At 41.8% G+C, this 18,681-nt stretch overlaps 3 protein-coding genes across 3 annotated transcripts in view; 2 read left to right on the top strand and 1 right to left on the bottom strand.

Moving 5' to 3' along the window:
- LOC145441134 (sprouty-related, EVH1 domain-containing protein 2-like) overlaps positions 1-18,681 on the top strand; it is a 98,780-nt gene that overhangs the window by 48,756 nt on the left and 31,343 nt on the right. The gene's annotated exons all lie outside the window — the stretch shown is intronic.
- Positions 10,133-13,606, top strand: LOC145441139 (malate dehydrogenase, cytoplasmic-like). Its single transcript, XM_080318940.1, has 8 exons — positions 10,133-10,181; positions 10,258-10,353; positions 10,442-10,538; positions 10,597-10,772; positions 11,463-11,585; positions 11,652-11,831; positions 12,053-12,280; positions 13,071-13,606. Exons 1-8 carry the CDS (start codon positions 10,179-10,181, stop codon positions 13,194-13,196), a joined length of 1,029 nt encoding a protein of 342 aa, XP_080175066.1. The 5' UTR covers positions 10,133-10,178; the 3' UTR covers positions 13,197-13,606.
- On the bottom strand, positions 14,059-14,832 carry LOC145441143 (glutathione S-transferase 3, mitochondrial-like). The gene is made up of 3 exons (XM_080318944.1): positions 14,645-14,832; positions 14,453-14,575; positions 14,059-14,343 (listed from the first exon to the last, which is right to left on the bottom strand). The coding sequence occupies exons 1-3, from the start codon at positions 14,768-14,770 to the stop codon at positions 14,167-14,169; spliced, it is 426 nt and encodes a 141-aa protein (XP_080175070.1). The 5' UTR covers positions 14,771-14,832; the 3' UTR covers positions 14,059-14,166.

Raw genomic sequence — 18,681 nt, 5'->3', positions numbered from 1 at the left:
CGTGTCTGGGGCGTGTTCCGACATCATGTCTGGGATGTGTTCGGCATGTGCTGCCATTCAGACATTATATCTGGGGCGTGTTCGGCCTGTGTTGGCACTCGGACATCGTGTCTGCGGCGAGTTCGGACATCATGTCTGGGGCGTGTTTGGTCTGTGTTGATACCTGAACATCGTGTCTGGGGCGTGTTCGGACATCATGTCTGGGATGTGTTCGGACTGGTTACCACTGGGAAATCGTGCCTGGTACTGCAACTGACCTTATAGTGAATCTAGCGACTATCTTTATTTCCAACATGACTATCCTCATTTCAAACATGGGACTGACCTCATTTCAAACAAATCTGACCTTATTTCAAACAAATGGAACCAACCCTCGTTGATTGAACTATAGAGTATGACTCTATAATTGAACACAGAGAGCAGGCATGGCGTCTCCTGTATGACAATGCAGTTTTCAAATAGAGCATTGCGCAGGCATGGTGGCGCCTGTATGACAATGCAGTTTTCAAATACTCTTTGTCTTCCTAATCACCACCGAGAAATGAATTTCTTGGGAGGTGATATGCACGTTTACAAATTCGAATGACAAACAGTAGACATCCACATTGCGATTGTCAGGCAGCGTGTCGGCACTACCATTAAAATGGAGGCTCCGAGCGCAACGATGTTACCGGCGACGAATTTGAGAATTGAGAAGTAAAGTTGATCTAAATACATTAGTTAGCAAATTTCCCTGTTATAATATCCTTGTATACGCCTCTAGGCCTCCATATTCGTTCGTGGCGATCGTGCTTGGCCTGTTTGATGCGATGGTTAATTACATCGACAATGCGGTAGTGGGCAGAGTTTATTGTCAAACAAATCTTATGAAATATGGTATATAAGCGCAGTCCAAAGTTTCAACGAGATCGCAGCAGGCTAGTTATGTGGGCGCATATAGGTAGGTAATAGCTACAAATTCAAATCCTCACACGGAAGCGGACAAGGTTATTTTTCGGCTTGCACTGGAATTCTAACATAATCTTTGGGATGAAAGCTGCGGAAGAATTCCCGTGTCAAATGATACCATTCGTAGACGTATTTGTGACATGTCTGCAGAGACAAATCCTAGTTGAGTCCTCCGAAAAGGTAGAAGTACTTCGTCAGAGACCCCGTCTGTACGACTGTGGGTGCTGCTAAGTATTCTGGGAGTTCTAAGGCAGTGTTTCCCAACCCCGAGTCCGCGGACTCATTTGAGTCCGCGGAAGGTCCTTGGTGAGTCCGCGAACACAGGAATTTTCAGTAACTTAATCGGCTCGGCACACTTTTTTTTCCACTTCCGATACGATTTCGGAACATGTAATTGACAGACCTACGGGGCTCGTTCACTTTCGGACCAAAGTCATTGCAGCCTTACGTAGAAAATAGCTTTTTGGTCCGAAAGTGAATGAGCCCCGTCCTGGTCCGGTTTCGTCCAATTCCGATTTGAGAATTAGGCTGAGTGATTTGCAAAATACCCATTTTGAAATGTTAGTAACCTTAATAGCTGTCATAGAAAATGCATAGATACCTCAAATATGTGACTGGCGGCACTCAACTTCAATAGTGCTTTCAGAACTACATTCATTGCAGTAGAATTTATTACCTCGGTGACTTTTCGGGTTTCCCTTATCAAGAATTAACGGCACCATAAAAAGGATAAAGAGTTTGTATACAATCTTTCAATATTCCATTAATATATTCCCCTAATTGTCTGTGTAACGTCTTCTGAGTATCGTATAATTTGATTCTCTATTATCCCTTTATTATGACTACCGGAGTACCGGTACAGCTGACTTTGGCCAGCTACCGTTCCTTTTTATCATTGCATTGTTACGTCATATTTCGCCAATTTGGATTTTGTTTGAATCTCTTTCTATATGCTTCTTATTGTGCCGTTACCTCTTGTTGATAAGGTGCATACGAAATTCCTGCAAGTTAATAAATTATACTGCAGTGAATGTAGTTTTGGAAGCAATATTAGAGATACCTCAACAAGCGATGTTTGGCCACGTATATTTCAAACGCAAGAACAACGAAACAGCACCACTACAAATTGATCAGCATTCCAAGCATTATTGGTTCTCCTGATATTTTCTGTGTCTTGGGCAAACCAGTTGGTTGCAAGTATCACAGGCAAAACGGGTATGCTTTGCACATCTGTCGCATCATCCTGGTTTGATACCAATCACGCCAGGTATAAAACCCCAATTATCGCCAACTGGAATTTTTCAAAATGCCCTACATTTATGTTCGAGGTATAGCCTATTGCTAAAATTGTCATAAGCAATTTTATCACGGTCATAAACTCTACAATTTTGGTCGGATTCACTTGAATTTAGTACGACCGGACTCGGAATTTAATGCCGCTATTAACAATTCACATACAGAATATGCCAGGTATAAACCCCTGGGACAGCTCTTTATACGCTACACGCGTATGCGGGACCGTAACTGCCGTACACCAAACCCCCATAATTAAAGGGGGGGACCTCGAAGGGGGGCCAAAATTATTCGTGAATTAACATAAATTATAGAGTGTTTTTTGAAAATTTATGCAACTTTTTAGAAAAATTATATCATTATATCATGTTCCGAAACGTCTCGCTCAGCTCGACCGATAAATCTGAATGCATGAGCAGAGATAGCATAAAAAATTTACAACTAGATGCAATCCCCGATCATGTCGACCGATTCAATCATGATTATGAAATATTTTCACGCCTCGCACGGTTTATTCGAAACAAAACGACTGAACGAACGGTACAAAAATTTCGCCGAGAAGTAGCGGTAAAAACGTATCGGAAGGGGGGTCTGGGGGTGAAGCCCACCAGAAGTTAGGTTTAAGGCCTGTGTGGCCCAAGACCAACGTTTTGTTATTGAGAGGGGGCTGACGAAGTGCTGTTACGGTCCTGCACGTAGGCACATTGCACAGGTTTCCGGTGCGATATACGCTGAGTGCTGGTGATTGATTATGGCGACTTGTTCACTTACAGACTATTTGGGAAATTACAAATCGTAGGGACATGTGCTAATCACAGAAACAATCTACAGTTGTCTAATATAAGTGGAAATCGAGATGTGGTCTGCATTACTGAATAGTTGCTTGAATTGCAAAGCCGACAGATGTGGAAAGACAGATTTAAGAAAGCTTCCTTGACTCAATTTTAGCTCATTTTTTTGTTGATACCGTATTACACTCCCTTGGAAAAAAAAAATCAGTAATATATAGCTTGAGTCCGCGGGTATACTGGCGAGCTTGAGATGAGTCCGCGGGTAAAAAAGGTTGAGAACCACTGTTCTAAGGTGCCGTACGCCAAAAAAATTGAGAACCAAGTGTGCCGTGAACCATTTTTCATTTTCAAAGGGTGCCGCGAGGTCAAAAAGGTTGAGAACCACTGAATTAAGGAATAAAAATTGGAAAGGTAATCATATTGTATTATAAAGTTTTGAGGTAGTTGGAGCTTAAGATCTGCAATTCAATCACAATGATATTGGGGATCAGAATTGTGAATATAATAAATTGTGAATAAACGAACAACTCGCGGACACATGTTTGCCGATGATCACAGCGCCCCATTCCCGCTTGTTGAACTACTACTTAGTTCTCGGACATCTTGTTTACCAGGCTACTTCTACCAGGAATTTTGTTAATCAACTGTTTTCATTTTCGGTAAACTAACTTTTCTGATCAGGTAAAAATGCACTCTATGTCTTCCATTCTCGAGTCCAAAATATTGTAACCCCAGCAACAATATAAGCCTATATCATTGAGTAACCTTAAGTAAAACCACGAGGTATTTCGCATTTTCCGAGTTGGAGACAGGTTGACCAGCGATGTTGATGTTTAGTTTTTTTTTTAGTTTATGGCCAATAATTGGAATTTCGCGGCGTAGACGCAAAGATGTGGGCCGTCCGCTCATGCGCTTTAGACATTTGATCTTTCATCACGTCACCCGACTCTGCCGTAGATGATGACGAGTATAAGAGAAGAGGTGATCGAGTATCATCAGCGAACAGTGTGGTACTCAATGAGGATGATTCAAAAATGTATTTGACGTATTAAGTAGGCTATGCTGGACCCCAATTGTGGAACAGTATCTCGCCGGCTATCCGACAGTCGTCGAGCATGTCCGCATCGGTCGCATTAAAATCGAAAGCAATTTCTTCTAAATTAATAGTCAGCCTTCAGGATTACCGGACCACGAGCTAACTTCGGTCTCGCCTTCCGCCACGTGTCACATCATTTTGTCACTTCCTTTTAACTTTTCATTTTCTGTGTAATGTGCAATGTGCATGCCTCTTCACTTCGCCTAGGCCAAGGCCAGTGTTGGGATCAAGTCACTACCTTCGAGTCACGAGTCATTTCGAGTCATTGCACATTTTGACTCTAGTCAAGTCAATCAATTTTTGAAGGTGACTCGAGTCAAGTCAAGTCACTCGATTTTTTAAGGTGACTCGAGTCAAGTCGAGTCAAGTCAAGTCAAGTCAAGTCACGAGTCAAGTCACAATTCAAGTCAAGTTGCCTTTTCGAAGTATGAGGTATGATTACGTCATTGCATTTTGCTAGCTGTATGAAATACAGATTGACTTGTCATTGATTTTGAACGGATGAAGTAATATAGAAGTAAATAGACATGCAAGAAGGCGCTGTATCGCTCACATTGACGTAGAACTGCTAAACTACGTAAGTAATTGCATAACCTCAGTTTATAGTTCCCAGCCAAAATTGTGAATAGAGAAACGAATCGATAAGATGCAATTCATTAGCCATTTACAAATTGATATGATACAATTCGAGCCTGCGTCAATGGTTGAGGACTATAAACTACATTCGAATTCTATCTCAATAAAACAAAAGAGTTTATTGAAGATAAGAAAAGAGAACAGAAATAGACGTTATGATGCCCTGCCCTCAAATTACTTTATCATACTAGTTTGCGACAACGTAAGCTGTAAGCTTCGATCACTTCGTTTTCGGTCAATTTATTCGTGAAAAAACAACGTAAGCTCAGTAAAACGCGCGATCATTGAATGATTGGTCGCTCTCATGGGTTACACCGGCGCGGCGTTTTGCGAACAATCCGAATATATGTAAGATACATGGATTTTTATCGCACCAATTACTTGATGACTTGAAATTGACTCGTGAATTTTGCTCCGAGTCACGAGTCAATCCACATTTCTGATACGCCGAGTCAAGTCAAGTCAAATCATTTTAGCAAAGTGACTCGAGTCAACTCAAGTCATACGAAAAAGGTGACTCGAGTCAAGTCATGACTCGAGTCATCCCAACACTGGCCAAGGCCTAAGCCAAGGTGGGTGTCTGATCGCAAATACTTCTCCAAGTCGTTTCAACACCTTCCTATCTTTTCATTGCATCGCAGTTTTGTGGTGTTCTGAAATGTTGAGAATATTAAGAAACTGATACTGTCATTAAGTGAAAAGGGCCAGCCCGAGCCTTGGGGTCCACCCAATGTTATATAATTATATATACAATGATTGGAAACTCCAGTGAGCTCTGCGTTTGAGTGCGTCGCGAGTCATGCTTCACCAGCGGAATGGAGTCGACGTAAACAAACGGTTCGTCTGCAATCTTTCTTCAGGAACTGGCGTTAACGTAGTGGAAAGTTTTTTATCGAGACCTCTGTTGAGGGTGAAATATGTGCATAGGCTACTGTACAGGTTTAGGCCACTACCGGTAGCATGGCTCAATATTCAGACGATACTGATGTACCAGTGTGCCTACGTGATGTGGATATTTTTCTAGACTCAGAGAGACGGATCCAACCAGCTGTACAGCAGAGTTCGCCAACTCAATACCAGTCTCAAGGCAACATCGAGACGAAATAAGTCACACATAGTTACCGCAAAAGAACTAGTATTTTATTGAAGGAATACAAATACAACAAAGAATATAGAGATCATGAATATCATTTTATTCTCAAGTATGAGCTGCGTACGACACCTGACAACAGTTTGCATCACAGTACTAGCTGAAAGACATCTCTTGATCTTGTGGTAAGCCCTAAGTGGTTTTCTAAGAGTGTCAGTCTTGGCAGTATCTGCGCCATTGCACGTCAAGGCAAGATACCCAATCCATTCATATCAGCTGATTCTGTCTCAATTAAATGCTGTTGCCGAAGCTGTTTCAGCTAGCGAGACATGCCACCCATGGGTTTTTCCACCCAGATCTGAGGGTTTCGAGCATCGCCTGGGTTTCTAGATTATTTCAACATCGTGTTCGTCAGGTCAATTTCAAGATCGAAAATCAATTATTAGACCAGAAATATCATAATGTGAAATGCACGTCCTTCAGTTCGCCATTGTCGATGGATTTCGCTCCTATTGTAACGACAGAGTCTTGATAGACTGTTTACTACGATAGTTTTACTACTAAAATGAGATGCCTTGCGATGCGATGGAGCTTCATTGAATGCTGACTGTCAGGCACTTGGCTGCAATCATGTCTATTTCTTCATTCAGTAAATTAATATGTACCGGTACTGTGCCTGAGAAAATGAGCATACTTAAATCCATGTATTCTACCAACATTTGTAGCCAAATAATCTATTATTTCAAGATCAAGTGAATTTCAGTGCAAACGTTTAAATGTCCACAAACGTAAAAACTGGCCCATCTTCAAGTTTGTGGAATATGCAATATGCATAGGCTACAGGGTCGCCATGAACATGTTAATGACAAATAAGAAGCCAAGAACTACATTCTTTACAGTTCCAAGCTGAACTTCTTATAAGATATTTGCATAAACTAATACTAAACCATGCACGTTATATATACACGGCTTTCCTAAATTCCGAAGACGTGGTATTCAGAAACGTCGGCGAATAATCTCGTCAGGGGAACAAAATGTGGCTGGTTATGATCTTGGCCAGTCATACACTACTGGCGCCAGAGCGCTGGAAATCGTCTATACAATGATGAAGGTTACAAAATCATTTCCTAACCTTTCAATGAATAAGACGCCATAGAATGTTGCTCGCAAATGCATGAATCATCTATTTTGTACAATCCTTCCAGCTATCAATCTTAACGAGTTTCAAGGCTTACAGGCAATTCATGGGGAACACTTCACAACGTGTAGTTTATATCGAAGAAGTGCCAAAACGTTTACCAGGTATATTTTGAATAAATGGGCATTGGTAGACGCTTTCGGACACCCCGGTGTGAAAGATTCAACTATTGAGAGGAGTACGACATATCACGCCAGGTCGATGTGAACAATACCAACTATGGAGTGATTATCCTCAATGTCATTCTAGTGCATTGTTTTGCCGATGGAATATTGTTTGGAACAATGCCGATTCTCATCATTGATGTGGATTCAACGGCCTGACCTGTAAAAGTTATATATGTTAGCATATTAGCAATCAGTACAATGATAGTTTTCGTATAGTTCTGATTTTATATTATGAAGGTACAATCTCCATATTGATGGTTGCCAGTGAACTCGGCCCTTGGTGAATTCGGCCCCACAATGTTACAATGTATGTATACTATATAATACAACTTAGTTGTTCACACAATTATCGTAATCAACCCTTCTCTTTTAGAAAATCAGGTGACGTAAATGCTGCCAGAAAATTTTCAAATCCTCTTTTAACAATCCTTCCAGGTTCTGCACATCTATATTGACGCTCATGCACCCACAGTATCTATTAATTCTTTAGGCTGTGTCTTACATGCATGGTTGCAACGGATGCAAAAATGCCTCGCAGCTAGTCGGTACTTTGATAAATGTGCATTGTTAAAAGTTATATTACATCCTAGTATGCTGCACTGCCTCACTATGCTCAAGAAACCAACAAAAACTAAACCAATTGGGGAAAATCAGTGAATTAGTACGCTAGCAAGGTCGGTTGCAGCACTCCACCACAGTCGACATACGCAATCCCGTACCTCTGCTCAAGCATATCCCGCGACGGACTGATTTCGCCGGGAACCTATCTTATAGCGTTAAGGGGCGTGGCAGTTTCCAATCATTGTATATATATCATTGGGTCCACCTCAGGTAGCCTCGCAGACTCGTTTATGCGTTTTCACGGTCTTTCAACCTCTAAGTGAGTGATGCCATCGACTTTGTCATGATTCAAACGTACGTAGCGTAGCCACTGCTGAGCTATATAAAACACGCAGCGTACTGAGCGTAGCCCTCCCACTACTGGACAAATAACCAGATGCGATAGAAATGTAAAACCGGTCTCTTCAGTTCACACCACGTGATCATTGTTGCAAATTGCTGACGAAGGTCGAAGCAGGAGGTTGAGCAGCTTCTGCATTCTGCAATGCAGAGTGCAGCCCGTATCTGGTTGGTCTCGCGTTGTGAGTTCTCAGATAGATAGATAAGGGTGTCGTTGGATTAGTATTGATGTTGATCGCGTCACTAGGTACCAAGGCGTGTATGTATACGTTGGTTGGTCATACGGTAATGATATAGATTTATAGGCTCACCTAGCGATTGATTAGCAACTGCCACTTAAACAGATTGTCACGCAGGCGAGAGTCCGCATTCGGAATGGTGGACAAGGACAGGTAGCAACATCACTGATCAATAATAAACGGTTCTATTATTTCCATCCACCCAAGATTCAAAATGTGATAAACTAAATGAAAATATTTGAACAGCTTCTTGGAGGTACAGAACTTCATATACAATTGAATAGTATATCCATATTGAAATGAACCCGAATATTTTCGGCTTACACTCGTCACGGGTAATCGTCAGCAACTAGTAGAGAATTCAAAAGAACAGCGTATATCAACAATCGTAACACAAAATATGACGTCACCAGCACGAAATGTCGAATACGAGAGCGTCCAATGTACTATTTTTAGTTGATACACGAAAATGAAAAATGAATGGAAATGAAAATATCAAAATTAAGTGGCGTAAGTGTGTTCCTTCAATATCAATCGAACAAGGAACAACCAACTTAGCCTGCTGATATCAGCGATTACCAGTGAACCCGTCCCTCGGTGAACCCGTCCCGTGAACCCGTCCCTCGGTGAACCCGTCCCTCGGTGAACCCGGCCCTCGGTGAATTCAGCCCTCGGGAAATTTTGTATTCACCGGCAACCCTAATATCCCACCTCCGGCAACCCTAATATCCTACCCCAACCCTAATGTCCCCCCACCGGCAACCCTAATATCCCACCTCCGGCAACCCTAATGTCCCCCCACCGGCAACCCTAATATCCCACCTCCGGCAACCCTAATATCCTACCCCAACCTTAATATCCCCCCTCCCCCAACCCTAATATCCCCCCTCCACCAACCCTAATATCCCACCTCCGGCAACCCTAATATCCTAACCCTAATATCCCACCTCCGGCAACCCTAATATCCCACCTCCGGCAGCCCTAATATCCTTCCCCAACCCTAATGTCCCCCCACCGGCAACCCTAATATCCCACCTCCGGCAACCCTAATATCCCACCTCCAGCAACCCTAATATCCCCCCTCCCCCAACCCTAGTATCCTACCCGAACCCAATGTCCCACTCCCCGAACCCTAATGTCTCCCCCCCCCCTACCCTACCCAACCCTAACACTCCACCTCAACCTACAGTTGCAATAACGAGCAGACCACGCGTGGTTGATATGTGAGCAATAACAATCGTTGGGATATATTTTTCATCTGAACAAGTCACACACAATATAAAATGCGATAAGACCCAATGCGATGTCATGAACAGTTACGAGGATGTCGCACGTTCGCCCCTCGCCAAGTCAATTCAACAATGAGCCGACCACGCAATCGTGATCACGTGATCTGATCACTCCGTGACTGCGTGATCTACGCATGCCCTGACCTCCTTACAAGATCGACAAATCAGTTGATAATAACATTATTAGCTTAATAATTCATATTAATACTTGTTAATACACTTAATTTCAAAATTTCCCGAGGGCGGAATTCACCGAGGGCCGAGTTCATCGAGGGCCGGGTTCACCGAGGGACGGGTTCACGGGACGGGTTCACCGAGGGATGGGTTCACTGGCAACCATATCAGCAGATTGAATTAACCCAGAATTCATTCTGTTTAACGGTGCTGCTCAAGTTCTCTACTCAAAAACAATAACATTTCATTTCAGTTACCTATTAAAATAGCATCATCATAGTTCCATACATTTAAAAAATGGTAAGTGTTGAAGATGGCACTGGCAGCGATAAGGAACACCAATGATGCACCCACTATGTGTTCTTACACTTTTCAGGCCAGCATTAAAGTACTAGTAACAGGAGCTGCCGGTCAGATTGCCTATTCATTGTTGCATTCCATTGCAAAGGGCGATGTATTTGGACAGGACCAGGTATGTATACCACTGTCCTAGATTTGAGGTGCAACTTGTCACAGTATATGTTCATTTTTTCCGTATGATAATAGACGTTCTTGTTCAGACTATTACCTTGGTCATGCTGGATATCCCGCCAATGGCTACTGTATTGAAAGGTGTAGAAATGGAGTTGGAAGACTGTGCGCTGCCACTTCTGAAAGGTAAGAGCATTCTTGCTACTGTGTTCGTAACTTCTACCAAGCCCCGTTCCTTATTCAGAAGTCATCTCAACAACTGACTACAAAGAGGCTTTCAGTGACATTGATGTTGCTATCCTTGTTGGTGCGATGCCAAGGCGGGAAGGAATGGAACGCAAAGATCTTCTCAAGGCAAATGCAGGAATATTCCAAGGTCAAGGAAAAGCTCTTGATCAGTATGCAAAGAAATCTGTCAAGGTAGGATCCATGTTGCTCTAAGAATCGAGTGCCAGGTTGTGATTGTCCTGGCCTGTTGTGGGTATTGTATGCGTAATTTTTACCATTATTTGTTTGCTGCATTTATTTGTGTAAATTAATGTTAATTGAATCATAAAATATGAGAAATTTTATCCACTCCTGATTTGCCGATTTCGAATGTTAGATTTACGTGGACTGTGCCCCACATTGCAGAATTTTCCAAGACTCCGTCATGCGCGGAGAAATGTATTGTGTGACTATACAATATGCTTTATAACATCTGTTGAAATCCGCAAAAGCAGGGATGGGCACCAGCTTGCTATACATCCGAGGGAAAAGTACTCTATTGTAACATAGCCTTCTTGCAGTTTTCAACATAATGGACTTGGCGAGCAGCGGCACTTCGATTTTCATTTTCTTGTCTGTGCTTTATGATGATTTTTTTTTTGTTTTCATGTAGGACACGCATTTCATTGAACTTTTAGGATAGGGCCATTTATTCATGCGCCTCATTCAGCTGTGTAATCTTGCGATAGATTGAAATCATGGTAATATTCTAGAAACAATGAATTAATGAGACGATACACAGTATTACTGTGTACTAAGATGCGATGTTGATAGCTTTATATCCACAGTTAAATGTCTTGTTGTTTCATCTTTGATTTATTCTCATGACATTTCATATTACAGGTTTTGGTTGTTGGAAACCCAGCAAACACCAATTGCTTGATCGCATCAAAGTGCGCACCCTCAATCCCGAAGAAGAACTTTTCTTGCCTGACCCGTTTAGATCAAAACAGAGCCCAATCGCAGGTATACAGTGAGGGTTTGAATTGATCTATTAATTTCAATCAATTGCTAAAAATTGCATATCCATAGGTTGCATCTCGTGTTGGCGTGGCAGCCAATTCAGTTTGCAATGTCATCATTTGGGGAAACCACTCCTCGACGCAATATCCAGATGTTCGACACGCCCTCGTGTGTACAGCTGATGGTACGGTGTCCCCAGTACCTGCCGTGGTTAAGGACGATGCATGGCTTAACGGTGACTTCATCACGGTAGGTGTTTTCTCGCATATGCTGATACACATTTAGTGGCAGTACGGATGTACTTACGGATTGGTTAGTGTAAAGTATGCTATTAAAACGTGACATGTAATGCGTCCACCGCAGGTATCGAATTCGCAGTAATTAGAATTATTTTGTTGTCAATCTGTTAGTATGATATGCAATGCCTGCTCAATTACTTGTGTATTAACCCGGTTACTCTTCCACAACAGACCGTTCAAAAGCGAGGCGGCGCCGTGATTGCAGCTAGGAAGTTATCCAGCGCCATGTCTGCCGCTAAAGCTATCGGCGACCACGTGCGCGATTGGTGGTTTGGTATCAATAACAAAGTATGCTGCAGTGGTGCGTCGAAACTTTGGACCTCGATGGGTGTCTATTCTGATGGTTCTCATTATGGCATCCCAGAAGATATCATCTACAGTTTCCCTGTCACCATTCAAGTAAGGATATCTCGCTTTGTTTTTCAAACTTTATATTCCTGCCATAGTTGTGCCTATGGGCAAAATGATGTCACAGTTGATACAAATGAGACTCCAAACGTAAGAATAAATCTCCCCACTCTTCCTGAATATTTCTATGTTAACTAGAATAGAATAGCCTACCATTGGTTCTTCAATATTCTGGTATATGCTGGCATGCGCTATCACTTGAGGTTTGAAGGGATCTACTGTTGCAAGTCAGTCCACAATTTCCATTGTGATTGGGTGCTGTCACTCAAAACTCCTCTCCCAAATACCTACAATGTGATAATTTCTGTTCATCTCCTTTGAATGTCTGATTTGAAAGGCCCGATTCTAATTAGATGGGATCAGTGATTCAGATTGACCATTATGAACCGTAAGCATGACAATGTCATGCTCATTGCATGATTGAGAATACGATTATGCCAATGACTTCCTGAATTCATTGCAGCTGTGCATGTAGGAGAATTTTTTACAGTAATTAGTCCTTTCGGTCAATTTAATGACATTGACATAGTGTTCCCTTTTTTATTTATTTCATCTCTACTTTTGATGTTTTTCATCATTTTAGTAGTTTAATGCATTATGCATAATATCAATTTAATTTGATTTCTGTTGCAGCTTGATCATTTCGCAAATCGAAAATTAAGGTAGTGTCATCCATGATTGTTGTGACTTGCCACATTGCCAATGCTCAGAGAACCAAATACGTGTTATGTGCGTACGCCGTACAGCTTAGCGTCAACTTTCTGTTTTGGTGTTTCAACAGAATAGAGATTACACCATTGTGGACGGGCTAGAAATAAATGACGCATCCCGTGCACGCATGGACGAAACTGCCAAGGAATTGGTCGAAGAGAGAGATGCCGCACTCCAATTCCTAAGCAGCAGCTGACTTGTTGCGGGGTCTCGTCTGTGAATTAGGATCTGTACACAGATCCCGCTGGCTAGGGTGTGGCGTTCTTATAATTCAAATGTTACGTATGCTTGATCCATGTATTCAACTCTAAATTTTGCGAGATTCATTTAAATCGTATCCCTAGTTGTTGTTTGCTCACATTAAGGTGATTTCATAACGTGTATTGGCCATGACTAAATTTGCGAATACATTATATATATTGCAATTAGATGTGGGCAAACAACATTTACCACCGAGACCCCGTTCGGCTATTGAGACCTGGTTTGGTTATTTAGCAATCACCTCATAGGATCTTCGATACATTTGCGTTGTACAATTTTTCTCCACAATGAGCTTCTACTCAGCCGTTATGTAATTTGAAATACACTTTATCATGCAGCTAGTGACCAGGTCCATTTTCGCATCCGAACAAAGCAGTGAAATTAACATTAGGGTTCGATCGAGGCTGCTATGAATATTGAATAGTCACTCCTAGCAAAGGGAAAAAAGGACGTGGTCGTGGTTCATTTTTGTCCTGATGTTTTTGCGGCATATACAGACACGCGATCTGTGCATATTCATACCATGAGCCACTGGACAAGGAAGGTGCAGATATAGCCTTGGAGGCTTCTTAAGTCTCGCACCACCCCTCCACGTTATCCCAGTAATGCATGAGCGCTAAGCAGGGAATTCATGGATACCCGTGTTACCAATCTGGTCTTTAGTATGAACCGGCCGGGGATCGAACCCACGACCTACCGACCAAGAAGCCGGATGCTTCACCATTATTACGCTATCTTGTCGGTTTGCAGAACAGTCAGACCGGTCCTGCACAACTATATATATGTTCACACTGGAATCGTGCTAATCGTTTATTGCAGCTCAAAATTGTCGAGCAGTGCTGGTGATATGGACATGATAATGATATGATTACGGTGTTAGTGCATTTCAAATTGTAGCTCAATTTTTAATTTATGAGACCTAACTGAACAATGGACAAATAAATCAGCATAAAAAGAAGGCCAAATTGACCAATATATCCGAAAGCTCCATTCATTCTCTTCTTAGGATCACCGGTGTAGTAGCCCCAGGCATAAAAGAATCTCGACGTAACCCATAGGGCACCGAGGATGGAGCCAACCCTCTGAAAATATAACGGATCAACGATTAGGGTAGGCCTACAATAGTACTATCGAACGTTGCAACAGTCTTGTTTAGTTATCTGGAATAATTGATAGTTAGAATCCACTTACAGGCCAAACGAGTGCCACAGGGATGAACGTGGAATAGAAAGCAGGTAGATTTTCAAGGGTGTTTTGGTGGGCCCTCTGGTAGCAGTTGAAGATGTCGTCTTTCTCACTGTACATCGCAGGGTACTAAAAAGTCGAAATTGGTTATAGTTTTCATACTATAAGTCTTTTGAGGAATCAAACACTATACCGTACCTTCACTCCGCTCTTCTTCCGCTGTTTTCCAACTTGAGCCATGAGGTACATCAACATGATATTTGTGTATATGATTACAAGCAAAGCATAGCCATGATCCGCAGACAGAAACTCAATTGCAGCCATAATGAAAGCAAAGCACTTACACGATCGCTGAGTGATATAATAGAATTTGATCGGTAAGAACTTGCTACCTGACTACAGCTATTGAGCAATGGGATTACCGTGGCCTATGTAACCAGTTACCGTATCCGGCGTATCGTAGCCCAACCTGACATCGCCAATACATTTTTCTGCCTGCCGGGTACTGACTGATGCACGGATATCTAGATATCTCTTTGACTGATGGTGCAAACTGACGCGAGCTACCCGCCGAGCCAGGTATATCTAGAACTAGAATTTGTCACCGAGATTGTAGCTTGTAAATTTGGCCGCTATCGGACCAATCAGAGCAGGTTGCGCAGCGGCTACGTGACGCTGTTCCTTGAATCATAATGACTCAGCATATTTAACAGGAAAAGTTCCACTATAGAGACGGTAGCCAACCGCATAACAGATTTTTCGCGAAAGACAGGATTATTATGTGTAGAGTTTGATTGTGTTCTATACGGCGATGGATAACAAAATTTCGTTCATATACCTTGGTGACGGAATCTAACACTGTACCAGGTTTCAAGGCATCAAAGTCGAGTATCCAGTGTCTGCGTGCGCTGATTTGGCTTTGAGCCTACCGCATAAAGGAATTTTCGCAAAATTTGATATTGGTATATGTGAATTTTGAAAGTGTTCCATACCGAGATGGATGACGAAATTCGGTATGGTATATCTTGGTTGTTTCATCTAACTTCGCAGTAAGTTTCATGATTGTCACTCAATGATTATTGATTAACATGGTAAATTCCGTTATCAAAGTCGGCATTATATTGGTGCGTGCTCACTGCTCATCTACCAGACACTCGACTTTGACAGCGAAATTACCACGCTAATCATTGAGTCACAGCCTTGAAACTTGGTACAGTGCTGGATGACAGCATCAAAATATACCATACGAAATCCTGTCACCCAACTCGATATGGAACACAGTCAAAATCAACTAAGACCAATAGCGACTCTGCCTTTAATTAGTGCTGCAGACGGATCGACAATAACAAAGTCATAAAAGGTATCACGGCGTGACGGTCACGTGATTTTTCGAGTGTCCACACCACCTCTGAGCAGACATGGGGTAATCGCGATTAGTAATCGTAATCGATTACGACGATTACAGCATTTTCAAGTAATCGTAATCGCAATCGATTACATGCGAAAAAATTCCGAAGTAATCGTAATCGTAATCGACTACTTCGCATATTTAATCGATTTCTTTGTGAAAGAACGATTACTTTTTATTTGTACGACGACTGTGACATAAACTGAACATTCGTTAACAAGCAAGAGATAATACACCATTTATTGAGTCACAAACGTCTGATTTTCAAATGCCATCGCTCATTATTACGTCAGAAGTAGCCTATAAGCTTTGCTAGTCTTTGCGTAAGAAGTATCCACATTTCACACTTATAGTAAATAGATATTCGATGTACATTCGTGTTAATGTAAAACACCCACCGTTCAGTATATCGGGTTATCAATACATTTCAGACGCCATTACCTCGCTGCAGGATAATCAATCACCTCTCTGCCTAGTTTACAATAGCAACATTTATATTGATGTTTGGTTATGCTTAGTTAAACGCAATTTGACCGTTGCTGCTTGGCGAGCAGTAGGCCTATGTGCTGGTACGAACGTACACCAGACAAAGGTTTGAAATTTTGTACTCGTCAAATAAAATCATACGGTTTCCACAACGGAGCATTAAAAATCAACAGCTGCTGATATATATATCCTAACCGCGCCGTTTTTGCCGTTTCTCGTAATGGCAGCTTGCATTACATTATCTGTATTAAGTTGAAGGCAGAATTTTATTTTCACCTTCTCTTATTCTCATATTATCCTACTCAAAACGGGCGTCAATTGCTATTTCACGATTATTTACTGAAGATTTGGACCTGCCGCCATAGCCATCGGCTTATATACCATGTTAGCGTGGGTTGTAGCTAGAATCAGGATCAAAACAGCAAAATGGTCCTCCACTCCAAACGTTGGTCTTTGGCCCCAAAGGGTAGTTAATTTTTAACTTGAAGATTTAATTTCGTCAATACCATTGGTAATTTCATTATATTGCATTTTTAATCCTATTTCAGCCCCCGATGGTCAGACTTACCTGAAGAGCAGGGGGCGCATAATCCATAATTATAACATTTGGTATCTTGCAATAATTACTGTAGTGCATGTTGTTAATTCGTGACCCCCGGTCTGTTATATAGTCAAAAGATATTGTAGTGGCCCAAACTTAGCAGACTAAAAGAAAAACTTCCGTGAGACGCACACATAAATTGTCATGTCTAATGCTCTGTGGGTGCCTGCATGGCATTTGCATCGGGGGCTCAGATTGGAAGGACCGGACTGTTAGTCTAGCCCACCCAGCGCGGCTATTGACAATGGACACATACCCCAAATTTCGGCCAACGTCTTTCTTTGATAGCACACTTCGTAGAGTCGCATGTTGGCCGAAACTGCATATGTCTTTTGGTGCTTCGAGGCGCGGTATTGACTGGCACCAAAATGCCTATTACTATGAGTTATGCATCCTTTATTTCTTGAGGGGAGACATTTGCCTTTCGAAACCAAGCTATCTAGAGATATTTAAATGGCAAAGCTCAAAGAGAATTTTCAAGTTAAAGAAATCTGTCAAGAATACTCTATAATTTATGTTGGTTCACGAAATACTTTGAGTCCCCACCCTATTGGGGAATTTGGGGTGCAGCAGTTATGGACCTGGCAAGAATGCAAATCATTGGGTGCGATAAATCGTCGTTTATAAAATGGGAAATATGTACATTATGACGTAACAAGCAAATATCGCATCTGTCTCAAAGAAATATAAACATATGTTATCTCATTAGGCCTTTTCAGCGCAATCCATGTATTGTCTTCCAATATAACTACTAAGATGCAAAATAAATGTAATCGTGAGTAATCGTGATTACTTTTCCAATGTAATCGTAATCGTAATCGACTACTTCCTGATTTTGCTGTAATCGTAATCGTAATCGTAATCGCGTGATTCCGAAGTAATCGTAATCGCAATCGATTACATTCATGAAGTAATCACCCCATGTCTGCCTCTGAGTACACGCTGGTTTCGAGGAAACTCGAAAAATCACGTGACCGTCACGCCCTGATACCTTTGATGACTTTGTTATTGTCGATCCGTCTGCTGCTGTCATCTAGTAGAGGTGGTCAAAGTAGTCAGGAAAGCTACTCAAGTAGAAGTAGCGACGAAGAAATCTACTCAAGTACGAGTAGAAGTACTTCTTCAATAAGCAACCTAAAGCTACTTGAAGTAGAAGAAAAAGTGACTGACTTTAAATCTACTCAAGTAAGTAAGTATGTTGTGAAAACGATCGTAAAACGTTCACATGAATTGTATAAAGCTGCAAATTGAGCTATGCGAAAGGTGCAGAGCTTGATTCATATTGATGCATAACAGGATGTATCCCATTTTTGACAGCATAAGCGTTCGTCCGCATCATGGGGTGAAAATGATTGAGTTGATATGGAAATGCGATACTAATCCTCTGTTTACTCGAACAGCCCGTTTTCAAAAATTGGCCCGGTGTAAATGACTATAGTAGTCGACAAACACCGTGAATATCACAAACAAATACAACAGCAACCTTTATTCGCGTACAATGGAATTAGCAAAATATGATGATTTTCCGGTTGAATACAGTTAAGAACCGATAAAACAGTGGCGCTAGCGACGATATAAGTTGGCATATTTTTATGCTCCCTTTGCTGTGGTCGTAATCTGGCGTTAGCCCAGCGTATGCGCTGCGAGGAATGCAAGATATCCAACTGAAAACGCGGACGTTGGAATTTGGATTATTATTATTGAATCCCATATCGTTTTTTTTCAAGTCCGGGGACCTAT

This window comes from Botryllus schlosseri, chromosome 6 (genome assembly GCF_051294905.1).
Source record: "Botryllus schlosseri isolate E-star chromosome 6, Bs_hap1, whole genome shotgun sequence".
Lineage (NCBI taxonomy): Eukaryota > Metazoa > Chordata > Ascidiacea > Stolidobranchia > Styelidae > Botryllus > Botryllus schlosseri.
Note: the sequence above shows the minus strand (reverse complement) of the source record. Positions and strands in the feature narration are given on the sequence as shown.

Excerpts from the sequence above, each read along its gene's own strand:
- LOC145441139 (XM_080318940.1), top strand. Across the intron at positions 10,539-10,596 it reads TGCGCTGCCACTTCTGAAAG|AAGTCATCTCAACAACTGAC; the intron begins GTAAGAGCATTC and ends TTCCTTATTCAG. Across the intron at positions 12,281-13,070 it reads GTTTCCCTGTCACCATTCAA|AATAGAGATTACACCATTGT; the intron begins GTAAGGATATCT and ends GTGTTTCAACAG.
- LOC145441143 (XM_080318944.1), bottom strand. The coding sequence starts at position 14,770 with ATGGCTGCAATTGAGTTTCTGTCTGCGGATCATGGCTATGCTTTGCTT. Across the intron at positions 14,576-14,644 it reads GGAAGAAGAGCGGAGTGAAG|TACCCTGCGATGTACAGTGA; the intron begins GTACGGTATAGT and ends TCGACTTTTTAG. Across the intron at positions 14,344-14,452 it reads CTGTGGCACTCGTTTGGCCT|AGGGTTGGCTCCATCCTCGG; the intron begins GTAAGTGGATTC and ends TTATATTTTCAG.